The 14,023-nt window shown below is 44.0% G+C and overlaps 1 protein-coding gene across 3 annotated transcripts in view; it reads right to left on the bottom strand.

Moving 5' to 3' along the window:
• The window catches only part of LOC134351995 (microtubule cross-linking factor 1), a 219,489-nt gene that overhangs the window by 43,146 nt on the left and 162,320 nt on the right, over positions 1-14,023 (bottom strand). For all 3 annotated transcript variants that reach the window (XM_063059028.1, XM_063059036.1, XM_063059020.1), the window contains exon 12: positions 4,558-4,878. In XM_063059028.1, coding sequence (XP_062915098.1) covers positions 4,558-4,878 — 321 coding nt within the window. The remainder of the gene's footprint in view (positions 1-4,557; positions 4,879-14,023) is intronic.

Raw genomic sequence — 14,023 nt, 5'->3', positions numbered from 1 at the left:
TATATTCTAGTCCTCTCAAAATGAATGCAAACATCACATTTACTTTCCTTACCAACAACTCAAACTGCAAGCTAACTTTTACAGAATCCTACACAAGGACTCCTAAGTCCCTTTGCACCTATAATTTTTGAATTTTCTCCCCATTTAGAAAATCGTCTGTCTTTGATTCTTCTACCAAAGTCCTGACCAATATCCTGGCAAGGAGGTTTGTGAAGGCTATTGGGGAGAGTTTAAATTAGAATTGCTTGGGGGTGGGAACTGAACTGAAGATACGGCGGAACGGGTGGTCGGTTCACAAATAGAGAAAGTTTGGAGACAGTGCGAGAGGGAGGATAGGCAGGTGATAGAGAAGGGATGCACTTAGACTGATGGTTTGAGATGTATCTATTTTAATGCAAGGAGTATCATGAACAAAACAGATGAGTTTAGTGCATGGATCAGTACTTGGAGCTATGATGTTGTGGCCATTACAGAGACTTGGGTCGCTCAGGGGCAGGAATGAGATGTTTCAGAAAGGACAGGGAGGGAGGCAAAAGAGGTGGGGCGTGGCACTGCTGATGAGAGATAGTGTCACAGCTGCAGAAAAGGAGGAAGTCATGGAGGGATTGTCTACTGAGACTCTGTGGGTGAAAGTTAGAAACAGGAAGGGGTCAATAACTCTACTGGGTGTTTTTTATAGACCACCCAATAGTAACAGCGACATTGAGGAGCAGATAGGGAGACAGATTCTGAAACGGTGCAATAATAACAGGGTTGTTGTGATGGGAGATTTTAATTTCCCCTATACTGATTGGCATCTCCCTAGAGCAAGGGGTGCAGATGGGGTGGAGTTTATTAGATGTGTTCAGGAAGGTTTCCTGACACAATATGTAGTTAAGCCTACAAGAGGAGAGGCTGTACTTGATCTGGTATTGGGAAATGAACCTGGTCAGGTGTCAGGTCTCTCAGTGGGAGAGCATTTTGGAGATAGTGATCACAATTCTATCTCCTTTACCATAGCATTGGAGAGGGATAGGTGCAGACAAGTTAGGAAATGTTTAATTGGAGTAAGGGGAAATAAGAAGCTATCAGGCAGGAACTTGGAAGCATAAATTGGGAGATGTTCTCCGGGAAATGTATGGCAGAAGTGTGGAAAACGTTCAGGTGATATTTGCATGGTGTTCTGCATAGGTACGTTCCAATGAGACAGGGAAGGGATGGCAGGGTACAGGAACCATGGTGTACAAAGGCGGTTGTAAGTCTAATCAAGAATAAAAGAAGACCTTTCGAAAGGTTAAAAAAAAACTAGGTAATGATAAAGATCTAGAAGATTATAAGGCTAGCAAGAAGGAGCTTAAGAATGAAATTAGGAGAACCAGAAGGGGCTTTGAGAAGGCCCTGGCAGACAGGATTAAGGAAGACCCAAGGCATTCTACAAGTATGTGAAGAGCAAGAGGATAAGACGTGAGAGAATAGGACCAATCAAGTGTGACAGTGGAAAAGTGTGTATGGAACCAGAGGATGTAGCAGAGGTAATTAATGAGTACTTTGCTTCAGTATTCACTACGGAAAAGGATCTTAGCAATTGTAGGGATGACTTACAGCGGACTGAAAAGCTTGAGCATATCGACGTTAAGAAAGAGGATGTGCTGGAGCTTTTGGAAAGAATCAAGTTGGATAAGTCACTGAGACTGTACGAGATATACCCCAGGCTACAGTGGGAGGAGAGAGAGGAGATTGCTGAACCTCTGGCAATGATCTTTGCATCATTAATGGGGACGGGAGAGGCTCCAGTGGATTGGAGGGTTGCAGATGTTGGTCCCCTATTCAAGAAAGGGAGTAGAGATAGACCAGGAAATTATAGACCTGTGAGTCTTACTTCAGTGGTTGGTAAGTTGATGGAAAAGATCCTGAGAGGCAGGATTTATGAACATTTGGAGAGGCATAATGTGATTAGGAATAGTCAGCATGGCTTTGTTAAAGGCAGGTCGTACCTTATGAGCCTGATTGAATTTTTTTGAGGATATGACTAAACACATTGATGAAGGAAGAGCAGTAGATGTATTCTCTATGGATTTCAGCAAGGCATTTGACAAGGTACCCCATGCAAGGCTTATTGAGAAAGTAAGGAGGCATGGAATCCAAGGGGACATTGCTTTGTGGATCCAGAACTGGCTTGCCCACAGAAGCCAAGGTGTGGTTGTGGACGAGTCATAGTCTGCACAGAGGTCAGTGACCAGTGGTGTGCCTCAGGGATCTGTTCTGGGACCCCTTTTCTTTGTGATTTTTATAAATGACCTGGATGAAGAAGTGGAGGGATGGGTTAGTAAATTTGCTGATGACACAAAGGTTGGGGATGTTGTGGATAGTGTGGAGGGCTGTCAGAGGTTACAGTGAGACATTGATAGGATGCAAAACTGGGCTGAGAAGTGGAATTTAAACGCAAAGAACAGGAATTCTGCAGATGCTGGAAATTCAAGCAACACACATCAAAGTTGCTGGTGAACGCAGCAGGCCAAGCAGCATCTATAGGAAGAGGCGCAGTCGACGTTTCAGGCCGAGACCCTTCGTCAGGACTAACTGAAGGAAGAGTGAGTAAGGGATTTGAAAGCTGGAGGGGGAGGGGGAGATGCAAAATGATAGGAGAAGACAGGAGGGGGAGGGATAGAGCCGAGAGCTGGACAGGTGATAGGCAAAAGGGGATAAGAGAGGATCATGGGACAGGAGGTCCGGGAAGAAAGACGGGGGGGGGGCGGGTTAACCCAGAGGATGGGCAAGAGGTATATTCAGAGGGACAGAGGGAGAAAAAGGAGAGTGAGAGAAAGAATGTGTGCAAAAAAATGAGTAACAGATGGGGTACGAGGGGGAGGTGGGGCCTAGCGGAAGTTAGAGAAGTCAATGTTCATGCCATCAGGTTGGAGGCTACCCAGACGGAATATAAGGTGTTGTTCCTCCAACCTGAGTGTGGCTTCATCTTTACAGTAGAGGAGGCCGTGGATAGACATGTCAGAATGGGAATGGGATGTGGAATTAAAATGTGTGGCCACTGGGAGATCCTGCTTTCTCTGGCGGACAGAGTGTAGATGTTCAGCAAAGCGGTCTCCCAGTCTGCGTCGGGTCTCACCAATATATAAAAGGCCACATCGGGAGCACCGGACGCAGTATATCACCCCAGTCGACTCACAGGAAGTGGAAGATGGAGTTCAACCCAGATAAGTGTGAGGTGGTTCATTTTGGTAGGTCAAATTTGATGGCAGAATATAGTATTAATGGTAAGACTCTTGACAGTGTGGAGGATCAGAGGGATCTTGGGGTCCGAGTCCATAGGACACTCAAAGCTGCTGCGCAGATTGACTGTGTGTTTAAGAAAGCATATGGTGTATTGGCCTTCATCAACCGTGGGACTGAGTTCAAGAGCTGAGAGGTAATGTTATGGTTATAGAACAGACCCTGGTCAGACCCCATTTGGAGTATTGTGCTCAGTTCTGATCACCTCACTACAGAAAGGATGTGGAAACTATAGAAAGGGTGCAGAGGAGATTTACAAGGATGTTGCCTGGATTGGGGAGCATGCCTTATGAGAATAGGTTGAGTGAACCTGGTCTTTTCTCCTTGGAGCGGTGGAGGATGAGAGATTTTCATTTTACTTTCTTTACTTATGCTTTTAGTTAATTTTCAGTTGTTTAATGCATTATGATTAATTAATGTTAAATATTTTTAATAATTAAAATATTTCTAGTAATTTAAATCAATTTTAATTGTTAATAAGTACCTTTGACCTGTGAACAGAAAATTCCCTTTATCAAATTGAAAAGTCACAAGCTAACAGGACGAGTTTAGGTCTCAGGTCCCACCACTTTAGGCCTAATTACCACTTGTGATTCCATGTAAGAGCAATTGCGGGATCAATGGTGCAGCCCATGTTTTATGTGGTTCCTTGTGCAATCCAGAGCTGTGGCTGATAGCCGGACATTTTGGGTGGGGGCATGTAGCTATTGAGCAAGGCAGACCTTTATTTTCACATTTCCATCCGTTAACCAGCCCCATCTCATTGGCATACACCATTTGCCTATCCAATAGGTAGGATGCTGGCTGTAAAATCTCCTGTCGTAATGTATTGGTGCAAGGACTATCCTCAGTGTATTTTGAATGCTTCAAATCATTTGAAAAGTCTGTAATCTATCAGGCCTAAATGGAGTGTTATGTATGGGAGGATTTGCTTTACGCTATTGTGCAGTGAGACAGAAGTGATGTCTCAAAATGGCCACGTTTCTGTTCCTCCCGACAAAAAGGATTTCTTGCTCTTCCATATAGCTTCGGAAAGAATGCATTAACTCAGTGAAAGTGAGATCATGCTTCTTGCAGCTTTGCTTAATTTTATGAGGTACAGACATGCAGTTGCTAATGCAAGGATTCACTATATCAGCAAATAGATCAGTACTCAGAGATTTACGCAAATGAAATAAAATTCCTGTGAAAGAGATGGTGTATCAGTTAGCACAGTCACATACAGCAAAGTTCTGTATTACGTCCCACAACAGCAGATTCTAATATGTTGACCTTGTACTTAAGACTAACCTCACCAAGGCAGAGTGCAATTTTTTTCCTCTCATTTTCCAAGTTGCAAGGCTGAGGGACCTTGGCATTACTCACTGATCCGAGCAACGAGGCATCAGGGAACATCTTTGGAGGAGCATGGAACTTGTCACCTTCCATCAGAGCAAAGGAGGATTTCTCTCTGCATTGCTGTTGCTCGGGTTCCCAGAAAGGCCTGCGACCTTGTGTGCGACGATTGTGGATGCTTTCTCGCATTGGGCAAGGTTCCAAGGCTTCCAGCACTGGCTCCTCTTGGTCAGTGAAAGGGCCTTCTCCTCTCCAAAGCCTGGACTCTGCCTGAAGCTGTATCAGGAACATAAGAGGGTCAAGAGGGTCATTTTCAAAGATGAGTAATCAGTTGATGTTGGAACTGGGCAGGTGTTGTAAGGGCAGCATTATGTTTTAGATTTTTCTACAAAGAAAATTACATTTATATAGTTCCTTCACACCCCTTTAAGAACACCCTAAAACACTTTCCAACTAGTATGGTACTTCTGAAATAGAGTCACGGTTGTAATTTTGGAACCATATTGTACATGGTGAGCTTCCATATATAGCAAAGTGACAATTACCAAATAATTGTTAACTTTTTGATGATGTTATTTGTCACCATAACATGGATAATCTACTCCTTTGTCTGAAACAGTGGCATTCAATCTTATATTGTTTGAGAAAACAAATGACGTAATATCCCATCTGTAAAATGGCCATTTGTATTTCCTTGTGGAAAACGGCCTCTGCATCAGGGCAGCACCTTTTTCTGCACTTGTGGTTTAATTGAGTACTTCTTCTGTACTTGCGATTGAGTACAAAATTAAAATTGCCCTCACAAGCCCACAGCCAATTTGAATTTTGCTCAGGCTTGGAAAATTATCAATTTTCATACATAAAAGATGAATGCAAATACTGTTGAGAAAGGATCTAGAGCTTGCAAATTCTTCTTGGGCTTCCAGGCGGGTACGTATATTGATTATAACTGATGTTTTGATGACAAACTCCGCCATCTTCATCAGGGATGACACCCAGGCAAGTCTAGTCCAGTGATATTTATACCCCCATAGTCAGTCCCTCCTGATTGGTTAGTCCTCATCCAACAGGTTTCCATTTTCCCACCTTGTTTACAATCAAATTCCAGTTCTTAATTAGAGCGAGAACTTCGTTGTCTGTTAATATTCTTTTCATCTAGTTTTATTTCAACGGCTTCCTTTACCAGGTGGTCCCAAAAGCCATCAGAGCAGCACAGCAGCTTTGTGCCATCAAAGCCAATCCTATGGCCATTGCAAATGCAATATTCTGCTATTGCTGATTTCTCTGGGTAACCTAAATGGAGATACCTCCTGTGCTCCCTGATGTGGATTTCCACTGTGTGTCCCGTCCGGCCGACATGCGCTGCTCCGCATTCACAGGGAAGCCCACCATGCTCACCAATGGAGCTCCCCCCTCCTCCAGCTATGAGGAATCCGAAAAGGAAGTGCTTTCTTTTTATATGATTATTGCTATAGCTCCTGTCCTACCTCATGTTGTTATTTGAGTTGATTTATTTCTGCACTACTATGTTCTCTGACTGTCACCTAATTACAGAGTTCACCAACATGCAACTGTGTTTTAAATGACTGGCTCTTTTTTTGGTCCTTTCTTAGAACATAGAACATAGAATAGTACAGCACAGAACAGACCCTTCGGCCCACAATGTTGTGCCGACCCTCAAACCCTGCCTCCCATATAAGCCCCCACCTTAAATTTCTCTATATACCTGTCTAGTAGTCTCTTAAACTTCACTAGTGTATCTGCCTCCACCACTGACTCAGGCAGTGCATTCCATGCACCAACCACTCTCTGAGTAAAAAAATCCTTCCTCTAATATCCCCCTTGAACTTCCCACCCCTTACCTTAAAGCCATGCCCTCTTGTATTGAGCAGTGGGGCCCTGAGGAAGAAGCGCTGGCTATCCACTCTATCTATTCCTCTTATTATCTTGTACACCTCTATCATGTCTCCTCTCATCCTCCTTCTCTCAAAGAGTAAAGTCCTAGCTCCCTTATCTTTGATCATAATCCATACTTTCTAAACCAGGCAGCATCCTGGTAAATCTCCTCTGTACCCTTTCCAATGCTTCCACATCCTTCCTATAGTGAGGTGACCAGAACTGGACACAGTACTCCAATTGTGGCCTAACCAGAGTTTTATAGAGCTGCATCATTACATCCCTGGATTTATGAAAGCTAACACCCCATAAGCTTTCTTAACTACCCTATCCACCTGTGAGGCAACTTTCAGGGATCTGTGGACATGTCTGCTCCTCCACACTACCAAGTATCCTGCCATTTACTTTGTACTCTGCCTTGGAGTTTGTCCTTCCAAAGTGTTCCACCTCACACTTCTCCAGGTTGAACTCCATCTGCCACTTCTCAGCCCACTTCTGCATCCTATCAATGTCTCTCTGCAATCTTTGACAATCCTCTACACTATCTACAACACCACCAACCTTTGTGTCGTCTGCAAACTTGCCAATCCACCCTTCTACCCCCACATCCAGGTCATTAATAAAAATCACGAAAAGTAGAGGTCCCAGAACAGATCCTTGTCAGACACCACTAGTCACAATCCTCCAATCTGAATGTACTCCCTCCACCACCACCCTCTGCCTTCTGCAGGCAAGCCAATTCTGAATCCACCTGGCCAAATTTCCCTGGATCCCATGCCTTCTGACTTTCTGAATAAGCCTACCATGTGGAACCTTGTCAAATGTCTTACTAAAATCCATATAGGTCACATCCACTGCACTATCCTCATCTATATGCCCGGTCACCTCCTCAAAGAACTCAATCAGGCTTGTTAGACATGATCTGCCCTTCACAAAGCCATGCTGACTGACCCTGATCAGACCATGATTCTCTAAATGCCTGTAGATCCTATCTCTAAGAATCTTTTCCAACAGCTTTCCCACCACAGACGTAAGGCTCACTGGTCTATAATTACCTGGACTATCCCTACTACCTTTTTTGAACAAGGGGACAACATTCGCCTCCCTCCAATCTTCCGGTACCATTCCCGTGGACAACGAGGACATAAAGATCATAGCCAGAGGCTCAGCAATCTCTTCTCTTGCCTCGTGGAGCAGCCTGGGGAATATTCCGTCAGGCCCCGGGGACTTATCTGTCCTAATGTATTTTAACAACTCCAACACCTCCTCTCCCTTAATATCAACATGCTCCAGAACATCAACCTCACTCATATTGTCCTCATCATCATCAAGTTCCCTCTCATTGGTGAATACCGAAGAGAAATATTCATTGAGGACCTCGCTCACTCCCACAGCCTCCAGGCACATCTTCCCACCTTTATCTCTAATCGGTCCTACCTTCACTCCTGTCATCCTTTTTTTCTTCACATAATTGAAGAATGCCTTGGGGTTTTCCTTTACCCTACTCGCCAAGGCCTTCTCATGCCCCCTTCTTGCTCTTCTCAGCCCCTTCTTAAGCTCCTTTCTTGCTTCCCTATATTCCTCAATAGACCCATCTGATCCTTGCTTCCTAAACCTCATGTATGCTGCCTTCTTCCACCTGACTAGATTTTCCACCTCACTTGTCACCCATGGTTCCTTCACCCTACCATTCTTTATCTTCCTCACCAAGACAAATTTATCCCTTACATCCCGCAAGAGATCTCTAAACATCAACCACATGTCCATAGTACATTTCCCTGCAAAAACATCATCCTTATTCACACCCGCAAGTTCTAGCCTTATAGCCTCATAATTTGCCCTTCCCCAATTAAAAATTTTCCTGTCCTCTCTGATTCTATCCTTTTCCATGATAATGCTAAAGGCCAGGGAGCGGTGGTCACTGTCCCCCAGATGCTCACCCACTGAGAGATCTGTGACCTGACCCGGTTCATTAACTAGTACTAGATCTAGTATGGCATTCCCCCTGGTTGGCCTGTCCACATACTGTGACAGGAATCCGTCCTGGACACACTTAACAAACTCTGCCCCATCTAAACCCTTGGAACTAATCAGGTGCCAATCAATATTAGGGAAGTTAAAGTCACCCATGATAATAATCCTGTTATTTTTGCACCTTTCCAAAATCTGCCTCCCAATCTGCTCCTCTGTATCTCTGCTGCTACCAGGGGGCCTACAGAATACCCCCAATAGAGTAACTGCTCCCTTCCTGTTCCTGACTTCTACCCATACTGACTCAAAAGAGGATCCTGCTACATTACCCACCCTTCTCCCTTTGGGATATCTGTGCCCTCAAACTTCTTCTGTATGTAGTCATTTCACCACTGATGATGTGACTTCAGCTGTCAACATCACAAACGTTAGAATTCTCCCCCAATGTCTTATGGATTATCTTTACCACTTTCTTAAAATTTAGCTCAAAAAGAGCTAAAAATTTAGCGAATAAGAGTTTTGACCAGTGCCCAGTCTAGACATTGGAGGTTTTGAGAGGATGGGACTTCAATCAGATCCACTGCCTGAGCACAAAAGGCAGCAGCTTGTCACTACAGCGAGAAAGAGCTTTGATCAGCGACTATCAGCACTTGCGATTAGCAAGAGCAAATTAAAGGAAGGCAGAGGCAAATGCAGCGGCCATCGTCTGAGTGGACAGAGTCAGAATGGTGATCTTGAGCCTTTAGCTCTTTGAGGCTTCAATGAAGAGAGGCTTCAGTCAGAGAAAGGAAAAGTAAAGCTCTAGGTTAAGTATTTTCCCCCCTTCCTTTCTTTATATCAGCTCAGGTAGGACAGTAGAGATGTCAGGCAGGAGAGTGAAATGTTCCTCGTGCGAGACGTGGGAAGGCAGGGAGAATTCCAGTGTCCCTGACGACTACAACTTCGAGAAGGGCAGCTAGCTGCAGCTTCTAATAATCTGCGTTAAGGAGTTGGAGTTGGAACTGGATGAACTTCGAATCATTCGGAAGGCTGAAAAGGTGATAGATAGGTCATTTTGAGAGGTAGTTACACCCAAGGTGCAGGATATGGGAGACTGGGTGACAGTCAGGAAGGGGAAAGGGGTTAAGAAGCCAGTGCAGAGTACCCCTGTGGCTATCCCCCTCAACAACAGGTGTATCACTTTGAATATTAGTAGATGGAACATAGAAATCGACAGCACATTACAGGCCCTTCAGCCCACAATGTTGTGCCGACCATGTAACCTACTCTAGAAACTGCCTAGAATTTCCCTAGTGCATAGCCCTCTATTTTCCTAAGCTCCTTGTACTTATCTAAGAGGCTCTTAAAAGACCCCATTGTATCCGCTTCCACTACCTCCGCCGGCAATACATTCCATGCACCCACCACTCTCTGTGTGAAAAACTTACTCCTAACATCCCCTCTGTACTTACTTCCAAGCACTTTAAAACTATGCCCCCTCGTGTTAGCCATTTCAGCCTGGGAAAAGGCCTTTGGCTATCCACACGATCAATGCCCCTCATCTTCTTATACACATCTATCAGGTCACCGCTCATCCTCCGTCACTCCAAGAAGAAAAGGCCAAGTACACTCAACCTATTCTCATAAGGTATGCCCTCCAATCCAGGCAACATCCTTGTAAATCTCCTCTGCACTCTCTCTATAGTATCCACATCCTCCCTGTAGTGAGGTGACCAGAACTGAACACAGTATTACAAGTGGGGCCTGACCAAGGTCTTGTATAGCTGTAACATTACCACACAGCTCTTGAACTCAATCCCACGGTTAATGAATGCCAACACACCATACGCCTTCTTAACAAGACTGTCAACCTGCGCAGCAGCCTTGAGTGTCCTATCGACATGGACCCCAAGATCACTGATCCTCCACACTGCCAAGAGACTTACCATTTATATTATATTCTGTCTTCAAACTGAACCTACCAAAATGAACTACTTCATATTTGTCTGGTTTGAAGTCCATCTGCCACTTCTCAGCCCAGTTCTGCATCCTATCAATGTCCCACTGTACTCTCTGACAACCCTCCATACTATCCAGAACACTCCCAACCTTTCTGTCATCAGATTGTCAGGGAGGATGATCTAACAGAGGAAAGTCACAGTGGTTGGGTCTCTGGCACTGAGTCTGCCTCTGTAACTGAGAAGGGAAGCGGGGGAGGGGGGGAGAAAAGGCATGATGTGGTGAATAGGGGATTCGTTACTTAGGGGAATGGACAGGAGAATCTCTGGGCGATAACGTGATTCTCGCAGGGTACGTTGTCTACCAGCTACCAGGGTCCGGGATATTTTGGATCCAGTCCTCAGCATTCTTAAGTGGGAGGGTGAATGGACCACGGCTTCCAGCTATGTAGGTAACAATAACATGGGTGGGATGAATGATGGGGTTCTGCAGAGGAAGTTCAAGGAGCTGGGTGCTAGGTTAAAGGGTAAGACCTCCAGGGCTGTGATCTCAGGATTGCTGCCCGTGCCACGTGCAAGTGAGGCCAGAACTAGGAAGTTCAACACATAGCTAATGAGTTGGTGTAGGAGGGAAGACATAAGATTTTTGGATCATTGGGCTCTCTTCGAGGGAAGGTGGGACCTGTACAGAAGGGTCGATTTGCACTTGAACTGGAGGAGAACTAATATCCTAGTGGGAAGGTTGGTTAATGCTGCATGGTGGGGTTTAAACTAGAGTTGCTGGGGGGTGGGAACCAGAGCACCAGAACAGTTAGTGGAGAGGTTGTGAAGGTAGATGTTGGTAAGACCTCAGACAAAGCCAGGAATCAAAAGATTGAGTATGGTGCATTTAGTATCCTGAGCTGCCTATATTTCAATGCAAGAAGTATCGTGGGAAAGGCAGATAATTGTGCTGAAAGTGGGGAAGCTGGATTACAAGCAGAAGCAATGTGTAGTGAGAAGAGGCTGTTGATGTGACAAAATTGCAGTCACCAGGATGAGTTGCAATGTAAAAGGAGGACAAAATTGAAAAGAGTGAATACAGGACTTAAGGTGTTATATTTGAATGCTTACAGTATGCAGAATAAGGAATATGAACTTGCAGCACAGTTGCAGATTGACAGGTATGATCTGGTAGGCATCACTGAATCATGGCTGAAAGAAGATTATATTTGGGAGCTTAATGTCCACGGGTACAAATTGTATCGAAAGGAAATGCGGGAAGGCAGAGGGTGCAGTGTTGCTTTGTTGGTAATAAATGAAACCAAATCATTAGAAAGTGGTGACATAGGGTTGGAAGACGTTAAATCATTGTGGATAGAACCGAAGAACTGCAAGGGTAAAAAGACGCAGATGGGAGTTTTATACAGAGCCCCAAACAGTAGTAAGGATATGGCCTACTAATTACAATGAGGAATAGAAAATTCATGCCTAAAGGGCAATGTTACAATAGTCATGAATTTCTAGAGTGCCTACAAGATGGCTTTTTAGAACAGCTCATGGTTGAAACCACGAGGGGATCAGCAATTCTGGATTGGGTGTTGTGCACTGAATGAGAATTGATTAGAGAGCTTAAGGTGAAAGAAGCATTAGGGGAAAATGATCATAATATGAGAATAAAATTTGAGAAGCAGAAGTTAATATCAAATGTATCAGTATTACAGTGAAGTGAAAGGAACTGCAGAGGCATGAGAAAGGAGTTGGCCAGAATTGATCAGGAAAGAACACTGGGCAGGATGACAGCAAAACAGCAATGGCTGGCAGTTCTGGAAATAAACTGGAAGGCACAGGAGATATATATCTCAAAGAAGAAGAAGTATTCTAAAGGAATGGTGAAAAAACCATGGCTAACGAGAGAAATCACAGCCAACATAAAACCCAAAGACAGGACATAAAATAGAGCAAAAATTAGTGGGAAGTTGGAGGATTGGAAAGCTTTTAAACACCAACAGAAGGCAACTTAAAAAGTGAATAAGAAGGTAAAGATAGAATACAAAAGTAAACCAGCCGATAATATTAAAGAGGATATCAAAAGTTTCTTCAGGTACTTAAGGTGTAAAAGAGAGGCGAGAGTCGATATCAGACCATGGGAAAATGATGCTGGAGAGGTAGTAACAGGGGCAATGAAATAGTGGATGAACCGAATAAGTATTTTGCATCAGTCTTCACTGTGGAAGACTCTCGCAGAATGGTAGAAATTCCAGGTGTCAGAGGTCATGAAGTGTGTGAAGTTACCATAACTAGAGAGAAGTTTCTTGGGAAACTGAAAGTTCTGAAGATAAGTCACCTGGAATAGATGGTGTACACAACAGGGTTCTGAAAGAGGTGGCTGAAAGGATTGTAGAGGCATTAGTAATGATCTTTCAAGAATCATGAGATTTTGGAATGTTTCCGGAAGGATGGAAAATTGCAAATGTCAAGAAGTGAGAGGCAGATGAAACACCATGGTTGGGAAGATGTTGGAGTCGTTTACTAAGGATGAGATCTCAGGGTACCCAGAGGCACATGATAAAATAGGCTGTAGTCAGCATGGATTCCTCAAGGGAAAATCTTGCCTGACAATCTGTTGGAATTCATTGAAGAAATAACAAGCAGAAGAATAGGTTGCTGTTGTGTACTTGGATTTTCAGAAGGCCTTTGACAAGGTGCCACATATGAGGCTGCTTGGCAGGAAGAAAAGAGTGGGAATACAGGGAGTCTTTTCTGGTTGGCTGCTGGTGACTAGCGGTGTTCCACAGGGGTCTGTGTTGGGATTGATTCTTTTTACATTATATGTCAATGATTTGGATGATGGAATTGATGGCTTTGTTGCAAAGTTTGCAGACAATATGAAATAGCTGGAGGTGCAGGTAGTTCTGAGGAAGTAAAAAGACTACAGAAGGACAGACAGATCAGGAGAATGGGCAAAGAATTGACAGTGTTGTGAAGTGTAGGGTCATGCACTTTGGAAAGGAATAAAAGGTTTGACTATTTTCTAAGTTGAGAAAAATACGAAAAACTGAACTGCAAAGGGACTTGGGAATCCTTGTGCAGTATTCCAAAAAGATTAATTTGCAGCTTGAGTCTGTGGTGAGGAAGGCAAATTAGCATTTATTCATTTCAAGAGGACTAGAATATAAAAGCAAAGATGTAATGTTGAGACTTCATAAAGCACTAGTGAGGCCTCACTTGGAGTAGTGTGGGCAGGTTTGGGCCCCTTATCTTAGAACCAATGTGTTGAAACTGGAGAGGGTTACAAAGGAGGTTCACTAAAATTATTCTAGGATTGAGTGGCTTGTCATATGAAGAGCATTTGATGGCTCTGGGCCTGTATTCACTCAAATTCAAAAGAATGAGGGGTGACCTCATTGAAATATATCGAACGGTGAAAGGTCTTGATAGAGTGGAAGTGGAGAGGATGTTTCCCTTGCTGGGAGAGAGTAAGATCAGAGGAAACAACCTCAGAATAAAGGAGTGTCCTTTTAGAACCGAGATGAGGAGGAATTTCTTGAGCCACAGAGCGGTGAATCTGTGGAATTCTTTGTCACATGCAGCTGTGGAGGCCAAGTCTTTACGTTTATTTAAGGCAGAGGTTGATA

Source organism: Mobula hypostoma, chromosome 1 (genome assembly GCF_963921235.1).
Source record: "Mobula hypostoma chromosome 1, sMobHyp1.1, whole genome shotgun sequence".
Taxonomy (NCBI): Eukaryota; Metazoa; Chordata; class Chondrichthyes; order Myliobatiformes; family Myliobatidae; genus Mobula; species Mobula hypostoma.
The sequence above is the reverse complement of the archived record's forward strand: the minus strand, read 5'-3'. Positions and strand labels throughout refer to the sequence as shown.